Below are 19,777 nucleotides of genomic sequence, written 5' to 3'. Positions count from 1 at the left end.
AGATTAGAGGCTCTTAAGTCTTTGTAACTGGTTTCCTTAAAAAAACCACTGGTTTTCTGCATGGAATAGAACAGACATGTCAAACACAAGGCCCAGGGGCCAGATCCGGCCCGCGAAGTGGTTTCATGCGGCCCGCGAAGCCATCCTGGAAACAGTGAGGGAATGGCCCCCGCTGCCTTGGCCCTGGCCCAGAGACCCTCCTGCCAGAGACCCCCAGATCTGTCCCACTCCTGCCCAGGCTCCCATAGGCACCCTTGATGCGAACGATGTAGAGCTGGCCACGCCCACCCAATAGGTCATACGCACTCTAGCCACACCCACTCAGTAGGCCACTCCCACCCAGGCCACACCCACCCGGCCCCCTGAGGGCAACCGCAATGCTGATGTGGCCCTCAATGAAATTGAGTTTGACACCCCTGGAATAGAAGGTGATGAAGAGTGTAAACTGGGTGGATAAACTAGATCAGGGGTAGGCAACCTCGGCTCTTTTATGACTCATGGACTTCAACTCCCAGAATTCCTGAGTCAGCTATGCTGACTCAGGAATTCTGGGAGTTGAAGTCCATGAGTCATAAAAGAGCCGAGGTTGCCTACCCCTGAACTAGATACAAACTTTCGGCTTTTTTTTTTCTATGCATTTCTGCGGACCGGCCTCCCTGCTTGTACTGAGGAGAAGAGCAACGAATTCCACAAAAGCACGGTCACTCACAAGTCTATGAATCAAAGAAAGCGACAACTACCCAACTAATCACAAGGCTGCGGAAGCAAGCGGGGGGAGGGGGGGAAGGAACGGCCAATGAGATTGGTCTGAAAACGGAAGGAAGTCGGGATGCTCACGGAGGGGGCGGAGCCTACCCACGTGTCCCACTCCACGCGAAAGCGGAGGCCTGAGCCATGGGGCGCAAATTGGACCCGAACCGGCAGGCAAAGCGGGGGCCGGGTCGGAAAGCCCGCAAGCAGCGCGGAGCGGAGGAGGAGCTCGCCCGCTTTTTGCCGCCCGGTAAGTCGCTCTGCCAGAACTTCGTATCGTGGACGACGTAGGCATTAGCCTAGGGTGGTTAAAAAAAAAATCCGGAATCACGTTGGACCTTTCCCGACTAACCAGTTTTAGTTAAAGGCATCCGCTTGCATGAGCTACTTACTCTCCTCCTCGTGCGTGAGGTGGCTAGACTGATGTAGGGCTAGGGTGGAGAATTGGGAGGCGAAGATCGGCTGGTTATAGAGAGGCGGGTTACACGCGAGACAGATTACAAGCATCTTATTGATTAGCAGTTGTATTGGGTTAAACCAGGGGTAGGCAACCTCGGCTCTTTTATGACTCATGGACTTCAACTCGGCTCTTTTATGACTCATGGACTCCAACTCCCAGAATTCCTGAGTCAGCATAACTGACTCAGGAATTCTGGGAGTTGAAGTCCATGAGTCATAAAAGAGCCGAGATTGCCTACCCCTGGGTTAAACCGTTTTTTGAAGCCTTCCGAGATAGCCTAAAAACCATTGGTATGGAGTCCCTGGTGCTCCCAGAGCTTGCTTATTTTCTTGTGGACGTTTCGTTACCCAGCTAGGTAACCTCTTCAGAACACTTCCTGTAGTGTAGCAGCATGGGTAACAAAAACATCCGCAAGAAAACAACCACGCTCAGGAGTACCAAGGACTCCACAATTCAGTCTTGAGCTATGTATATTCTCTTCTATTGAAATCCAATATTTCTCAGTGGATGGTGCCTTCACACACCTGCTTTTCCAAAAGAGTCACTTTGAGATTTGCTGTAAATGTCCTGGGAATATTTGTCCTTGTTTTGAGTTGTGATGTCTAAGAATTTACGGGCGTACATTTGAGATCTGGGCTCAGAACAAGGACAAGGTAACATCACGGCATCTCAGCCTCTCAAGGCATCTACAGCACGTCTCAGAGTTATTGTTTTGAAAAAAGCAAGAGTTTAACTTCATCATTTAGAGAAAAATTGCTGAACCTGTGTACATCAAACAGTTTATGGCAGTCTCAGATGATTTCAGCAATATTTAGATTGCATTACTATCGTCACTTTGCAAGACACTATAATGTCTCACATTTGCCTAACCTGTCTTTAATCCCCTCCCATCCATGGCCTTGCCCCAATTTAAATTCTGTATCAGCTTAGCCTTTCTGGGTATCCAGTGAAGTGAGCTACAACTTCCAAAAGTTTCTACTTTTGTTTTATTTGTTTATTTGTTGGAAAAACTGCTAGCATATTCCTGATTTTTCTCCCAAGGCTGGGCACATAGATCAAACAAAATGGATTTCAGCTCTTCCCCCTGCCCTGCAGTTTTTAGGGATGAAGTTTGAGTTGGATGATTCTTTTTTGGGTGACACATTGCTATATAGGAAGCACAGCCTTTTTTTTTTTTGCTGTGGTGCCATTCCTGCACTCCACCAGCAAGTTGATTTTATGAGCTCTTTTTTACTGTCTCTGATTTAAGTGACTAAGTATGCAGAATTTTGCCTGTTGGCATGCTTAATCTAAAGTCAGGCTTATGTTCCTGATATTGCTCCATTTCTGTTAAGGAGATAGTGTGTTCAAATCTCAGATCTCAAGTGCAGGGCTGGCTTTGGGCAGGGCATAAACTTCAACAACTGTATTTCATGTAGCAAAGCAATGAATGTCTCTGTTTTCCCTTTCAGGCTCTAGTTATAAGATTTCTGAGGCAGTTTGTGGTACTTGAAAACATTTGTTGATATGTTTCTGTTGAGAATTAGGTAAACTTCTTGGTTGGACTGTAAGGCGATCAAACAGGTCAGTCCTAGAGGAGATCAATCCTGACTGCTCTTTAGAAGGCCAGATCCTGAAGCTAAAACTCAAATACTTTGGCCACCTAATGAGAAGGAAGGACTCACTGGAGAAGAGCCTAATGCTGGGAAAGATCGAGGGCAATAGAAGAAGGGGACGACAGAGAATGAGGTGGCTGAAGCAGTAGGCGTGAGTTTAGATGGACTCCAGAAGATGGTAGAGGACAGGAAGGCCTGGAGGAACGTTGTCCATGGGGTCGCGATGGGTCGGACACAGCTTCACAGCTAACAACAACTTGCTTGTTTTCCTTTGTATGTGTGTGTGGAACCAGAATTCTCCTGAACAAAAGACCTAACTTTTGTTAACGTAAAAAGAGAAAAAGACTATTCAAAATATTGAAGTTATGGGGCAAAGTGTTTTCTGTTGTATGTGTGTATATTTAATTTTGTGCTGGGGAGACAAGAGATATGGAAATCAAACTCTATTATTTACCAAAATCATACATCTTACTGAATCAGTAGCAAGATACTTCATTTTCTTGCTGTAAACTTGTACCATTTGATGCACATTTTTGTTGCTTCATGGAAATCAATTTGCAGTAGTTAATCAGTTATGTGACAACTGCACCAAACTGCAAACACCTTCTTTATATCCTTCATTATGAAAGGCTCAATATTCTGAATAGAAGAGTGGAAGGCAAAAGGATATCTAAGACTTTAGCAGACATTTTCAGTTTTGTATGGAGGACTTGAGGCAGTAGGAATTTTTGGTTTCCATAGATGTGCATTCTGTAGCTTGACAACTTTAAAAAAAAAGTTTGTTCTTGGCGTTATAGGTCTCACTTCTCTGTTCTGTCAAACTCAGATTTGTTTATATCAGCTTTCCCATAAGCATTTGAAAACTTTGTTGGTTGAATGTTATCTACAACTTGTGAAACTTGTTGGTCCTTAAATATCATGAAGGTTTTTGTATTTCTTGCAAAGATTTCCCCTTCTTGAAATGTCATGATTTGTTTGTTTTTTTCCCAGCACTTGATGACAATGTAACAAAACTTTCCAGTCATGCTCGACGAAGGTTAGTCTAGAGTAAAATATATTTTACAACAGTATCTTTTGTTTTTAATATGCCTGTCTATTGATTAAAAATACTTTCAGCTGATAATTGGATGTATCATACTGGTAATGCTTATTTTTAAATTACCATATTGTGCATTAATGCCCTGAAGTACTTGGCCCTCTAGATCCTCAGCTTCCCATGCAGACCTCCCAAAGTTTGAATGTGTCATTTAGAGCGTCTGCAAAAGGTTATTGCTGCATTGTAAGTTTGAATGTGACAAAAGGGGATTACAACAAAGTATGTGATGAGTATTGAATCACATGTCAGTGAAAATGGGTTTTTTGATCAGTTTCTCTTACGTTTTAAGAAAGGAATCACTAGTGTACCACTTTAAGGCCAATTATGACTTTTGGCCAGAAATCATTGTGTATCCCTGCTCTAAGATGTGACATCACCTAAGACACCAACTGCTGCCAGGCAGAAACAGCTCACACAACTCATCCCATTGAAGAAGTACTCGGTTTTCCCCGTTCTCACTCCCCTCCCCCCCATCTTGATGAAGAAGGTAGACTGACCAGCACAGGCCAGCATCCCAGCCTGCTGGTTGGCCAAATCCAGCTCTTTGTTGTGTCTAACAGCTTCTACAGCTGGCTTGTTTAGTCACATTCTGGCCTTGCAGGACCATGTTGATGTCTGTGGGGAGCCAGATTAGTTTACTTTGCTCCACCCACTTCCTCAGCATGCCTTTCTTCTAGGAAAGACAAAAGTCTTATGTTAGAGAGTGTGGAATGTCATAACATGCACCATGAAGGGTTTCATCAACCTTGAGGTGCTTTTGGTCATGTATAAAAACAAATGTAAACCCTTACAATTTAGTGCACGACATCTGGCACTTATTGCTAGGGCATTTTCAATGAGATGTCAGTAGTGATACAGTTTGGCTTGTTTTTATGCTGAGTTTAAATCCAAAGGTTAGTTGTCCCTGAATCATATAGTTCCTATTTTTGCTAAAGTGTGTAGGCTAGCATTAGAAATTAATGCTAAAGTTACTACATACTTAGCATCACATCCTCTAAATCTCAGGTAGTGATTGATCATTGCTCGCAGCAAACCATAAGGTTAAATTTGATTTTTTTTATGCTATTCAGTTTTATGTAGCTTTGCAATATGTGTATCTGCAGTGTAATGGGAGCTTTTGTAGTTTTACAGATAATCAACATTATTAGGACAGCATATTATATATAAGCTGTGATATAAGGATTGAATGAAAAGTAATGCCTTCATCTCTATCACTTTAAACAGGGATGTTTTAATAAATGAAACAGGGAAATAATCCTTGAAATTAGCTCTTTTGTTGCCTGTTTTTATTTCTGCATATAATTACCATTTGTTGCACATTTTTGTTCATATCAAATGCCAAATGTGACAGCAATTTCTTTTTGATCCATCTATTGTCCTTAATCACTTCAATGTTTTTCATGTGCTTCAACTTTTTCATGTGCAACTCATCAGTTCCTGCCACAGGTTGTCTGCTTTGTTCTTGATCACACAAATCAACTCTTACTGGTTCACCATCTTTACATTTTTGGCCCTGTGAAGTACAGTATTATGGAACAAGCTTTTTAAAGCTGTCAGGAAAGAGCTCCATACTTAGTCTCTTCAACCAGGTTCTGACAGTCCTTCCCACCTCTTTGTTTGAGTCAAACAGATATCCGCCAAGGTATTCCTTTAATTTTGGGAAAAGTGGAAGTCACGTGTGCTAGACCAGACTGCACAGTTGATGGAGTAAAATGTCAGATTTAATTTTGCCATTGCCTCTTGAGTGGCTTTTGAGGTATAAGGTTTAGTGTTCTCATGTTGGTGCAAGAACATCCTTTTTCTGCTCCCAAATTATGCTTGCTTGTTGTTTCAAAACTTCAGTATTGCAACTTGGCATTCTAGTTGATAATAGCGCAGAGTTCAAGGAAATCAATGTGATTAACATCAGAACCCTGAGTTTTCCTGCTAACGGCTGAATTTTGAATTCTTTTCCTCAAGTGAAGCATTTTAACTGTATTCATAAACTAATGTTTCATTTCTGGGTCATAATGATGAGCCCCTGTTTCATTAGCTGTCAGAGTGCAATGAAGAAATTCCTCATGATGTGATAGCAGTTGCAGAAAGAGTCTCATGTGATAAGAATTGCTGGCAAATTTAAAGTGTTGAAGCTTTAATCTCTCTCACCAGCACACAAGGAACCCATCTTGCATTAACCTCCTGATATTGAAGAACATCATGTAATGTGATCTAAACGTTTCTGTGAAATTCCAAACTTAGCAGCAACTTCCCTTTGAGTGATCTGCCAATACTCCTTCATCAGTCTATCAGCCTTGCTCGTGTAAAACCTGTTGGTTTCTATCACAGATCATCCCCTTTGTATTTGATCATACAAATCAACTCTCTTAAATCACCATCTTTGCATTTTTTGCCAATGATGCGCAGTACTCAAATTGCAATAGTTATCATGCTAATCAACCTGCACATAGTTGTAAATGTCATTTGGAGGGACTTTTTTGGTAGTCAAAAATTCAGTCATGGTGCATTGCACTGTCAAGTATTCATTGCAGGTTTCCATTTCACAAACAGCCACATAACATTTTCTTGCAGCAGCTTCCCACCAAATGAAGTGAAAGAATTGATGCTAAAAACACCTCAGAGCTCGCAGTGCATCAGTACTGCCATCTACTGATGACCTATAACAGGTAGGCAACCTCGGCTCTTTTATGACTCATGGACTTCAACTCCCAGAATTCCTGAGTCAGCATAGCTCGGAGTTGAAGTCCATGAGTCATAAAAGAGCCGAGGTTGCCTACCCCTGACCTATAACATTGGAGGTGTTGCTTTTCATTCAGTCCAGCTTTTTTATTAGGCTTTTTAGCAACAGTTGACACAATTTTCCTGAAATAAGCAGGTCCATCTATTTACAGTAAATGTGAAGAATTTAAAACAGCAATAAGGGAGAACCAACATATTTTTTGTTCTCATACTGTTGTTTTGCTAATTAATCATTTTAAATGTATTTACTCAAAGTGTTAAATTCTGCTAATTAATCATTTTAAATGTACTCAAAGTGTTCCAATTCATGTTCCTTATTTTTGCTCTCTTGGAGTCACTTTTTATTCATTCTTCTATTTCATTTTAGAGCTGCAAAAAGACGGATTAAATCTGAGAAACCGCAGGTGAACAAAAATGTCCTCAATCACCAAAATGTGACAGGTACATTGACAGAATCAAGAATATTTATCCTTTAGCTGATTTAGGCAGGTTGGTTGGAGCTATAACTATTCAGGGTTTACGATTGACGGATGTAGACCAGCAATGTGCTTCCCCAACTTTGTATCATTCCTATATATAGGCCTTTAGTTTCATACTTACCAGTAGCATATGCTGATTATACTAAAACATCTAGAATACTAAGCCGCTGAGTAACTGTTGGTCATTTCTTTTCTGATAATTCAGGAGACTGGGAAGGACATTCCATTTCAGATACTGTCTGGTATTCAGAAACTGGGTTCTAGTGGGGCACTGAAGGCAGAAGGAGGGTGGAATCTCTTCTTTGCTTTCTCTAGGCCCAACATCAACTTATTGCAGTCTGTTCCTGTCAGTCCCTTGGACCCCAGGAACAACTACTCAGAGACTCATTCTATGTCATTTTTTTATCTCTTTAGAAAGCTTCTTCCCCCGCCATAAGAATTAGCGGCCAATGCAAAAAGATTAACAAACCACAGTGCTGTTAGCTTTAACAAATTTTATAAAGCTCTACTTCGTTAGTTTGGTAAATGAAAGCTACTTTTGTGCCACTTTGGTACTCCTGTTCGTTTACCACTTCAGACTAAAGGATATTTAGCAATTGTATTTAACTAATCAGCAGAAGGGACACAGTGACTCAGTGGGTTAGGACGCTGAGCTTGTCGATCAGAAGGTCGGCAGTTTGGCAGGTCGAATCCCGAGTGCCGTGTAACAGAGTGAGCGCCTGTTACTCGTCCCAGCTTCTGCCAACCTAGCAGTTCGAAAGCACATAAAAATGCAAGTAGAAAAATAGGGACCACTACGGTGGGAAGGTAACAGCGTTCCGTGCGCCTTTGGTGTCTAGTCATGCCGGCCACATGACCACGGAGACATCCTCGGACAAACGCTGGCTCTTCAGCTTTGAAACGGAGATGAGCACCGGCCCCTAGAGTTGGAAACGACTAGCATGCATGTGCGGGGGAACCTTTACCTTTACCTTTTTTAATCAGCAGAACTTTAGCAAGACTGATCACTTGACATAAGTAATCCTCCCCCTCCCCACACCCTTCATCTCTGTCCTGTATTCTGACAGCCTGGCTACCCTACACCCATTGGCCTTGCCAACCCCATCTGACCGTCACCATCTTTCTCCTGAATTACAAGGTTCATTATTCTCCATCCACACGAGGTGAAGACCTGTGCTCTAAAGTGTGCCAGGGCAGGCAGTCCATTGTAGTTATTTCACAGTGTTCTATTGTCCTTTTTGGCAGCTAAAAAAAAGACACTAAAGAATGCAAAGAAGGAGAAAAGGTCCCAAGAGGACAACACAACTGACTGCAACAGTGATGCTGCCACACAGCTCACCTCCCCTGCCTTAAGGAAGAAAAGATCCAAGACTGAAGAGAGCGAAGAAGACAAAGGAGAAAGCATGGCTGTCAGTGGTGAAGATGATCTAAGTGAGGATGACATTATGGATGACTATGGAGTTGCTTCCTCTAGCGATGAAGAGGTAAGAATATTGGGCAGTAATGCTTTTTGGTGGATGTTATTCAGATGGATGGAAATATTTCTTACTTATTAAGTAGAAATTCTTGTGTCACTGTCTCCTGTTTGAATTTTGTGTCTGCTCTGTCTCTTGGGCCATTTTGTCCCTGACTTAGAACCCCATATTCTGTGTTGGGATGCATTGTAATCTAACATTACAAAGCAACTGGGCTATCAATACAAACAGAGTATACTATATTTTATTTAACTTAGCTACTAAGACCAAGTGTGGGAATCTGCCTGTATGACCAAGAAAACCTAAGGCTGAAGAAGATGTTTGTTTTGCCTGTGATTTTGTTACTGAACAGAAACTCTCAGTTTTGAGTGCTGTGCAAGAGATGTCACAATGGCTTTCCAAGGCTGGGAAATTGGTTTATTTGCATCCTAGCTTTCCCACAGGTTTGCTTTGACCTTTGCTGAGTAAAAATGAAAAATGATGGTCAGTTTAATCTTGCTCCTCCCTTCCTCTCTCCTTCCCCCTTCCCCTCCCCCCATAATACATTTCCCCAGTATTATAGCCCTGGGGCTATAATAGCTCTTCCACTGACATAAGAGGGTCTGCTGCAGCACCTTGAAGCTTTTTTTAATTGAAGTTTAATGAAAGTTTTATAAGGGTCTCCTATTTGTGTTTGTGTGTGTGTATGTGTGTGTGACTGGTTCTGTTCTGTTCTAGTGTCACTATTACAGTAAAAAGATACCTGCATTCACAGAATGGGTACATATTTTATATTTTTAAAAACCCTGGTCCCCAACCTTTTGGGCACCAGGGACCAGATCCATGGAAAACAGTTTGTCCACGGACCTGAGGGTTTGTGTGTCGTTTCACACACTACCTAGATCCCGTGCATGTGCAGATGAAGCTTCACTCACTTGTGTGGCCTGTTTCCTAATGGGCCGCGGCTTGGGGGATTGGGGACCCCTGCTGTAAGACCACCCAGAGTCATTTAAGAGTCAGGAAGCCTTCCTGATCTAATTAAATAAAGTTTCTGTTAATAGGCTTTCCATCCCCGTTCCTTATATTGTAGATCTGCATTATTCAGATTGGGTGGGCAGAGAATACTCCTGCCTTTGATAAAGGGGTTCTTTGTGTGCTTTTCCATTCAGCTCCTGCCTATAGAACGAGCTGCTCGAAAACAAAAGGTGGAAGGGTGAGTAATCCAAAATATTTCATTTGGGGGGATTGCTGAGCCTTTTCCCCTTAACAATGGATCCAATTTTTCTCCTACTCTTGTGAGTCTCCTTGCAAAATGGTTTTTCTTCTGGGTTGCAGGCAGGACATCAGTGAGGATGACAGTGAGGATGAGACGCCAGTGTCCAAGCAGAGGGTAGAGCAAGAAGAAGAAGAAGAAGAAAAGGACACAGACCTGCAGCTCAACATGGAGGCACAGGAGTGCTTTGTGCTTCCCAGTGGGCAGGAGATAGAGAAAGAAGATATCCTTACCCTGGTGGACCCAGAGAATATTAAGGGGGTTGTCCAGAGTTGCCCTATGCCAGGGGTAGGCAACCTCGGCTCTTTTATGACTCATGGACTTCAACTCCCAGAATTCCTGAGTCAGCATAGTCCATGAGTCATAAAAGAGCCGAGGTTGCCTACCCCTGCCCTATGCCTTCTCCTGAGTTTTTCCCTTTGCATGGCACAGCTTTGTCATAAGCAGGGTTTCCCAACCTTGGCAACTTTAAAACTCATGGACTTCAACTCCCAGAATTCCCCAACATGGCTGGATGGGGAATTCCGGGAGTTGAACATGTGTGAAAGTTGCCATGGTTAGGAAACCCTGATTATAGGGTTTGAATGGTGAATTCATACTGCAGGTCCCTAGGAATTAACACTCGCTTAAACTTTCCATAAAAGACTGGCAGTCCTGTATTGCTTTCTTGGAAGAGAGCTTAAGTATCGATGTCTCTCTGACACATTTCAGTTCATTTCCATTTTAGGGCTGTTTTTAAATGAGATAAATATGTAATAAGTAAATGAATGCGGTGTGGTTCCAGTGTGTCATGATAAACCACCATCTATCTTGCATGGAGCTAGCATGAAACATTTTCACAACCAGTTTTATTTTGGATGGTAGAATATGAAAGTTCAAAGTGAAAATTAAGCTTCAAACCCCTAATGTTCCTTATTGGGATTCAAAATACTTTTCTTGTAACTTATGTTTGTGCAAGGGGGCCAAGCTAAGTACTGCGATTACCAAATCTGGACTGCAAAAATATATTTTTGCTGTCATCTAGTAGTGGTAATTTGGATTTGTGTAATCCTAACTAGGGGTCACATGTTTGATAGGTTCCAGATACTCTCTTGTGCCCCCGTTGTGGAAGCCTGAAGAAGTCGCTGATGGATTTAGTAATCTTGTATCCTGTATTCTTATTTTTATTGCCCTGTACACCGCCCTGAGTCCTTCAGGAGAAGGGCGGTATATAAATCAAATAAATAAATAAATAATCTCAGGAGTCTGTACTGCAAAAAGCTGAGTAAGCTGTTAGTAAAATATATCTGCCTTGGTATAAGATAGTTTCACATATTTGTGGTTGTTCCTTAATTCCTTTTCACCTGCTCAGCCTCCTGATCTCCAACTCATTCATCAGCGTATAAAAGATAATATGGAGGTGCTTCAGGATTTCAATTCAAAGCGAGAGAAAGGACGCTCAAGGCAGGAATATTTATCCCTTCTGCATCAGGATCTTGCCGCATATTACTCCTACAGTGATTTCTTAATTGGAAAGATGACAGAACTCTTCCCTCTGTCTGAGGTACTATTTTTCTAGAAAGATTGTTAGTCAGAAATACAAAATATTTGGTGGCTGCAGTCAACACCAGCCTGAAATATTGTTTTGGTGCCAAAATTCAGTTTTCCATTTTTTCTGTTTATAAGTTGCACTATATCGACGTGCAGATCAATGTTCACACATACATTACTGCAGATCTGCTTGCTGCAAGAACTCCAGTATAATTGTAAATATTCTTCTTCCCTGCCATCAGAGCTTCTCCCCAATAACATTAGCTCTGGCTGATGAGATGCTTTTTGCCTTTAGATTATCATTGGGAGACTAAGAGCTGGTCTCAGTTTCTTGCACAGCATCAGTTGATGAGAAAAAGAATTTTCAGTTTTGCCCTCTTCGCCTCTTTTGATAGATTGGTACTCTTTAAGTCGAGCGTCAGCTCAATTATTTCTACTCCATGGAAAAATGTGTATAACCGCTGCTTCTTGATGAGGAAAGATTCCCATTCTTTCATTCTTCACGCTTTTAGCTGGTTGAATTCTTGGAAGCCAATGAGGTGTCTCGGCCGGTGACCCTCCGCACCAATACACTGAAGACAAGACGCCGTGATTTAGCCCAGGTGTGTACCTACCTGAGCATTTCCAGCCTTTTTTCTCTTCTTTCGCCACGATTGGAAGAGCTAAACTGCCTCTTTTGTGTTAACAGGCATTGATAAATCGTGGAGTGAATTTAGACCCATTAGGAAAGTGGTCAAAAACTGGGCTTGTTGTTTATGACTCCTCTGTGCCTATAGGTGGGTATCTCTCTGCTCTTCCCTCCCCTCCCCCCCCCGCAAGCCCTGCCTCTATATAGATGCTCTGCCACTGCTTTCCCTGTATTTATCCCTGTGGTCTTTCCTTTTTTGACTCTTAGGTGCCACCCCAGAGTACTTAGCTGGACACTACATGCTGCAAGGTGCTTCCAGCCTTCTCCCTGTTATGGCTCTTGCCCCTCAGGAGAATGAGCGCATTCTGGACATGTGCTGTGCCCCAGGAGGCAAGACCAGTTACATAGGTACTCATGCTTGTTGGGGAAGAATGGGTTCAAATTCCCCATTTTGGGGACTGCCCACCATGCAAGGCTGCTCTGCGCTTTCCATTAAAAGGCAGGCTCCTTCTGAAAGGCCCTTTCTTTTCTGAAGGCAGAAATTGTCATTCTCTTCCTTCTGTAGGGACAGTTGTAGGTTTAGCATTGGTTTAGTTGGGTTCTGGCAACATAGCCCTCACTTGCAGGATAGGCAGAGAATTGAAAAAGTATTAAAAAAACAACAACCAAGATCTGGGCTTACTCCTCACCCCGATTCCTTATCCTCCCAGCAAGAGAGCCAGATGATGAAAACAAGATAAGAAGTATCTTTGACAGACTAAAGTATGGCTCTATGTTTCACTGGACTTCCGTGGAGTACGGTTGTAGTTCTCCCTTCCATGCTCTTTCCCCATGTCTTCCTTTGGTTGCTAAACTCAAGGGTAGGACCCAGCTATCACCGGGGGTAGCTGTAGGTCGAGAAATTAGAATAGTAGCCTTTATTCCCCTGTGTAGCTACCATTTTGTTTTTTATTCTTAAGAGTGAAGGTTGGGGATTCGGTGTGGGCGTGGACAAAGCAGCCCCTGATATCCTAGGTTGACACAAAAGAAGAACCCTGCTAATATTTCAGCCTGAGTAGCATTTGAATGCCTACAATAAATACAGGATACAGAAATGCATATGGTAGATTAAAGAGTATTTCTGGGTCTGCTCCCGTTCCATTTCCCTAATCCCTGGCTTGAAAAGGAATTTTTACTTATTTGCTGGAATTCAGTAGCATTGTTATGGAGCATTGAACTTTATCAAGGTCTCTTAATGTTTTTAAATTGACATCCTCTCTTCTTCAGTTGTTGCTGCTCTGTGTGGCATGGCTAGAGGGAAAGAGCGTGCATAGTTATAGTCTTTCCCCCTATCCTAAGGTAATTGTTTGGGTTGAGCCAGCCCAGTCAAAGTTCAGGTTCATCTCTTCAACACCTTTGTCTGATTTGAGGCCACTTGTTGAGGCCACGTCTTGCCATGAGGCTACTCTAGGCGGCTTACAATAATAAAAAGGAAGAAAAGGAAAGAAGCGCAAGCAGAACAGAAGTAAAATGCTAGAACAATAAGATAAAACAGTGACAAAGGAACACAAAAGGATAATACATCAATATGATAATCAAAAAGGTGAGTGGGTGGAGAGCAAGGGGAAAGTGGGGAGTTGGAGTCTGCCACCAGGCCAGAAGCCCGTTCCACCTGAGACTCAGGTCAACCGGCAGAACCTGGTCTTCAGGCTCTTGGGGAAGGATACATCCTCTCCCTTCTTATACTCCTGTGAAATAGGGAGATACCTAAATCTCTTCCAAATGTTATCTGGTAGGCTCATGGCATATTTCATCTCTTGCTGCTTTGGTAATGAAGCCTGCATATCCTGATCATCCTTCTTCTCAACATTTCTCATAAGAAGTAGGGTTAATATGCCTTTCAGTTTTGTTTATTTTGATTACCAGTGTTTTTCAGCCTCAACAACTTTTAAGCCGTGTGGACTTCAGCTCCCAGAATTCCCCAGCCATCCTTCAAAATGCCATAAAAATGCCATTGCCAACCTTGTTGCCTTGGTTGTTGCTAAGGTTTCATAACTAGCAGCCTAGAGGGAACTAAATGTTGTCATATCTGGCTTTAGGGAGGAAATGCAGAAATCTTGTCCTCAGCCAACTTTTTTTTTAAGACAGTCTAAGGAGTTTAGAGCTGTGCTGAATAATCCACAGAGAAGGCTATTTCATAGAAAATGCAGGCAATCTCCTCCATTTTGTATGGAGGAGAAGGATTTGCCTTTGTAGGAAACCCCAAACCAGCTTATTGTGCGGAAGGAATGGAAGCCTCTTGGGAGTTGCTGCATCATTGCTGCAAAGGCAGGCCTGACACGTATTTTTCTGTTCTACCTGGCAGCTCAGCTGATGAAGAACACAGGGGTGATACTAGCTAATGACAGCAGTGCCGAGCGTTTGCACAGTGTGGTGGGAAATTTGCACCGCTTAGGAGTCACAAACACTGTTGTGAGCCACTGTGATGGGCGTCAGTTTCCTAAGGTATGCTGCTGAGGGGGAGGAGGGGCCCCTTTCTTTTCTTGAGGTAACTGTCAGGGGCAAAGCTGCCTCCGCTCTTGTATCAGCCAGCTGCCTCACCCTTCCTCTGCTGGCTGAGCCAGATTCATGACCAGGTTGCTGAGGAGGGCAGGGAGGACCAGACATGGCTGGTTTGCCTTCTGCTCTGTGGGGAAGAGCAGACTTCAAGATAAGAGTTTAGTCTTCAGTTGATAAACTGATCAAATCAAGAGCAAATCAGAGTAACTTCCTTCTAGGGGTGTCAAACTCAATTTTATTGAGGGCTGCATCAGCATTGCGGTTGCCCTCAAGGGGCCTGGTGGGTATGGCCTGGGTAGGCGTGGCCTACTGGGTGGGCGTGGCTAGAGTGTGAATGGCCTACTGGGTGGGCGTGGCCAGCTCTACATCGTTCACATGAAGGGTGCCTATGGGGGCCTGGGCAGGAGTGGGACAGATCTGAGGGTCTCTGGCAGAAGGAGGGTCTCTGGGCCAGGGCCAAGGCAGTGGGGGCCGTTCCCTCACTGTTTCCAGGATGGCTTCGCGGGCCACATGAAACCACTTCACGGGCCGGATCTGGCCCCCGGGCCTTGTGTTTGACATGTCTGAACTAAGTCCATTTTTCTTCAACTTAAGGTCCTGGGTGGGTTTGACAGAGTCTTGCTTGATGCTCCCTGCAGTGGTACTGGTGTTATTTCAAAGGACCCCACAGTCAAAACTAATAAGGTAAGTTTATTCATTCTCACTGCATAAAGCACAGCAGTATCGGAATGGGCAAGCAGAGTAGCTCAGCATGATACATCCATTCTTCGTTCTCATGCATTGCCATAAGCTACACAGAGGCGCCTTTTTAAGGATATCTGAAAGAAGTGAGAGAGGCATGATGTAAGCATATTGATTGAACAGTGACTTTATCCCGTCAGAAGTTAAAACTTTTGGCTAGGATGTCCGTTGGAAGAATTGGTCATGGAACTAAACAGTCTGCAAGGTCCTGGGTTGGGTAAGATCTGGCATATAAATGAGATTACTTCAAAGAAAAATTCAAATAATTGAGGTTGTGGAGTAGTCCGAACTCTTCCGGATCTCTCGAGTATACTTAGAATCCTGATAATAAAATGTGTATTGCAGAATAAGACTGGTTTTAACAGGTTCAAAGAGTGCCAGTATGCTGAATGAATAAAGGCAACTACAAGAATAAAAAGTTTATTTTTGAAATAGTAGTCTGAAAATAACTGGTTTGAGTTACTTGTTGAAATGAGTGGCTGTAGAAGCCAAATAAATTAAAAACAACACAAGCTCTTGCAAAATAAATGCTTTTTTACCAAATTCCTCAGCAACACCTCCAGAAAGCAACTCCCCAACTGAGCATTATCTATGCGGTCCTCGTCTGCCCACATTCTAGACCCTTGCTGATGGTATAAAAGCCACTGTAAAATGCAGAAAAGCATAGAGTTCAGTCCCCCATCTGTCTCCTGGTGGAAACTTTGTAATTTCCCCCCTCCCTTTAAAATAAAAAGTACTGAGATTTGTTTCTATTAACATTCATCTTCCTGTCTCTTTCAGGATGAAAAGGACATTTTGCGCTGTGCTCATATACAGAAGGAGCTGATCCTCAGTGCCATTGACTCTGTTAATGCAACCTCTGAGACTGGGGGATACATTGTGTACTGCACTTGTTCAGTCATGGTAGGTGTCTGTTTTATTTGCCGTCTCCACTGACACTTTTGTTCTTCTGGAGACGTTGACCAACCTGACTGCCTGTCCTCTGCGGTGACAGGTGGAAGAGAACGAGTGGGTGGTGGATTATGCCCTGAAGAAACGCAACGTCCGCTTGGTGCCGACGGGTCTGGACTTCGGCAAAGAAGGATTTACCCGGTTTGTATCTCTAATTCTGAAAAATGGGAGTGGGACAGTGGACATTTGCCTGAATGCTTCGGGTATTGGAAATGCATCCCTTTTTCTTTGCATCTGTCTAGGTTTAAGGAGCGTCGTTTCCATCCTTCCTTGAAATCCACACGCCGTTTCTATCCGCACACCCACAACATGGATGGGTTTTTTGTGGCCAAATTGAAAAAATTTTCCAATGCCATTCCTAAACCTCAGAAAGGTAATGAATTTGAGAGCTTGCCTTTTTTCCAGAAAACTTGTTTTGCTGACAAACAACACCCACCAGGAATTATAAACCTGGAAATTAATAACTTCAACCAAAATACACTATCTTGCAGAATTACCTTGCATCTTGTTATCCACGGAACCTGTTTAGTTGACTAACAAGACTTTATTTTGAGGTGGACCTGAACAGTAGCTAAATAATTGCTGTGGAAAGGACTAAAGAAACCAAAGAGAAAATTATGTTGGGGAGAATGTGAATATCACTATCTGTTGATTCTGTTATATGTCACAAATAGACACTCTCCAGAGTGGGTGGTGTATCTGGGTTGAGATACACACCTATGAAGACACACTGCTATACATGTTTAACTCAGATAAGTATTTTGCTGAGCCCATGAAGCTATCATGCAGGCCCAGAAGAAGCTCCTTTGTATTGCAGGCCAAGGATGCCTTTTTGGATCCAAAGCCCTCTTGCCTACATTAGACCCAAATGCTAAACACCTTTACAATAATATATGTAAATGAATTTGACATTATACATATGTCTTCCAGTGAAGCTAACTCTTAAAACAAATTAATCAACTATAAATTATCGTGTGGTTTGAACATCCTAATACCTTGTTCTAACAGCAGGGAGGAAGGTGCAGTTTAAATTTAAGATGAGAATTGGGTTTTTACCAGCTCTTCTCAGAACCTTTAGTAATAATTGGGACCTAGAAATTTCCTGTTAAAGGTGTTAAAACCTGAAATTAATTAAAAACTGAAAATGTAGTAATCTGATGGCTACTCCTAATCTAACTTTATTTTTTAACTTCTAGATGAAGCGCCCAGTGGGGAGCTAACAAAGCAAACGGTAAAAGACGGATCTGCTCCAGCTCCAACTGAACCTCCACCTAAAAAGAAAAAAGGTCCAGAAAGTAAAGCCAGTCAGCAGCAGGCTTCAAAGCAAGAGCTTCCCACTGCAGTTGCAGCCAGGAAAGAAGCTAAAGGAGAGTTGAAAGTAAATAAAAAGAAGAAACCGCTTGCCGCCTCCAAGGAAAGCAACTTTCAGAAGAAGTCCAGACTCTTGAATGCTGCTTGGCCTTCTCCTGGAGGACTAAGGGCTAAGTTAACTCCCAGAAAAAAAGGCAGGGTACAACGAAATCCCCAGTAGAAGGAGGTCGTTATGTTTGATACACCATGGAATAACTGGTGGCAGTTCTGGTGTGACTGGTGGGAGATCCTGACTACCAAGATAATGTGTCCTGGCAAGACTGGTGCAGAAGCGATCAGGCATTTCCCCTTTGCGCTTCAGATGTTTCATTTATTTTTAGCCTGTTGAAGGGCTATTTGTATGAGACCCCTTCCCTGTCATTAAAAATTTCCTTGATTTCATGTGTCTGGATAAAACTTCCTTGTCATCTGCAACTGAGTTTCACACTTGGGGCTATGCCATGATTAATAGGCTTGTTATTTAGGGCTGGCAAAAGCTTGGAAGAATTTTGGAGAAGGCTAATACACATTGGAAGCAAGCACACATAACCTTATGCAGAGCATAATTTGGCTTCATTTAATTAGAAACCAGTTTCATTGGTTGCTGGCTGCTTTCTGAGATGGTGGGATTGGATTTTGAAAGTTGCAAATTATATACCGGTAATATTTTAAAAACAAAGGACTGTGTTTTAATCTTAATTGTACACAGGTGCAGTATGGCACAGTATTATGATGTTGGACAAGGATTGAGGACATCAGAGTTCTAGTCCACACTTCCTCCCAGTCCAGCCTTCTGAACGTGATCATAGGGAATAAAACAAAGGGAGAACTCTGTACAGGGTGCTTGGAGCTCCTAGAGAAAGGGTGGGCATAAACCTAGCCAGTAATGATAGACCTCTCCAGCTGAAGCCCTGATCTATCTTGCCACTCCAAAAATCCAATAGATGAGGCTGTTTGCAGAAGTGGTACTCAGGTGGTAGAGTTCTCCGCCATGGGCGTCTTCTTTAAAGCACTCTCAGTAGTGTGTGCCTAGTCAGAAGGCCTGAAAACCTGCAGGAAGTCCTCTGCCTATCTATGGTAATGTGTCAGCGTTTTTGTGTGGAGAAGTGAAGCCAATACATTTAATCTAAAGGGATCTTGGGAATCCTGCACAGTTGATTGTTCCTGAAAGGAAACATAATAGGAAACTACAAAAACTAAGAGTGAATTTGACCTGCTCAATTAAACCTAGCAAACTTGTATTGCTTGAGGATGTAGAATTTGAGTGACAATGTCTGGATGAATATTTTTTTTCTATTCTTTGTTAGTCTGAATTTTATTGCCAGCCCTAATAGCAGGGAATGAGTGTGGACAAGATGGGAGCTGAAATGGAACCAGGTACTTGATAAGCTGGAGTGAATTTGAGCAAACATCCAAGAGGGCTGTTCCCCTTCAAAGCAGTGAAGACAGCATATTTTTTAACTGCTGAAACCACAATGTGTGAATTCCAGAATACAAAATTTATGTGAATTGAGCAGCTAGAAAGAAGGCAGGAAACTGTCTGGAGGTAAATATACAGGACCTCATTTTGTTCCAGATAATGCTGGTCTTTTAACTCCTTTTAAGGAAAGCAATTTATTTTGTTTGGACATTAAGAGTGTTTGGTTGGATTCTGTAATGATCAGTATGTTTGTCTATAACAGACATGTCAAACACAAGGCCCGGGGGCCAGATCCGGCCCGCGAAGTGGTTTCATTTGGCCCACAAAGCCATCCTGGAAACAGTGAGGGAATGGCCCCCACTGCCTTGGCCCTGGCCCAGAGACCCTCCTTCTGCCAGAGACCCTCAGATCTGTCCCACTCCTGCCCAGGCCCCCATAGGCACCCTTGATGCGAACGAGTATAGCTGCCCATGCCCACCCAGTAGGCCATACGCACTCTAGCTACGCACACCCAGTAGGCCACGCCCACCCTGGCCATACCCACCCGGCCCCTTGAGGGCAACCGCAATGCTGATGCGGCCCTCAATGAAATGTGAGTTTGACACCCCTGGTCTATAACATGGAATAAAAATGTGCAAAAATTATTTTTTTCATTTAGTAGATACCTTTTGGGATCTTTTTCATGGGATTACACTATACTGAGCAAGTTAGTGTTGCTTCCAAATGTGTATTCCACTGTTCACCCCCCCAGGTTCAGATAATCAGAGAACAAGTTA

The 19,777-nt window shown here is 42.9% G+C and overlaps 1 protein-coding gene across 1 annotated transcript; it reads left to right on the top strand.

The window, feature by feature from the left end:
- The first annotated feature begins 836 nt into the window (after nucleotides 1-836).
- Nucleotides 837-17,983, top strand: NOP2 (NOP2 nucleolar protein). Its single transcript, XM_081318246.1, has 16 exons — nucleotides 837-1,000; nucleotides 3,796-3,841; nucleotides 7,005-7,078; nucleotides 8,362-8,600; nucleotides 9,740-9,783; nucleotides 9,906-10,066; nucleotides 11,187-11,386; nucleotides 11,886-11,975; nucleotides 12,062-12,149; nucleotides 12,269-12,409; nucleotides 14,346-14,485; nucleotides 15,134-15,223; nucleotides 16,061-16,183; nucleotides 16,275-16,372; nucleotides 16,474-16,604; nucleotides 17,428-17,983. The coding sequence occupies exons 1-16, from the start codon at nucleotides 895-897 to the stop codon at nucleotides 17,760-17,762; spliced, it is 2,106 nt and encodes a 701-aa protein (XP_081174372.1). The 5' UTR covers nucleotides 837-894; the 3' UTR covers nucleotides 17,763-17,983.
- The last annotated feature ends 1,794 nt before the right edge of the window (nucleotides 17,984-19,777 follow it).

Source organism: Vipera berus (assembly GCF_964194415.1).
Source record: "Vipera berus genome assembly, chromosome: 2".
Lineage (NCBI taxonomy): Eukaryota > Metazoa > Chordata > Lepidosauria > Squamata > Viperidae > Vipera > Vipera berus.
The sequence above is the reverse complement of the archived record's forward strand: the minus strand, read 5'-3'. Positions and strand labels throughout refer to the sequence as shown.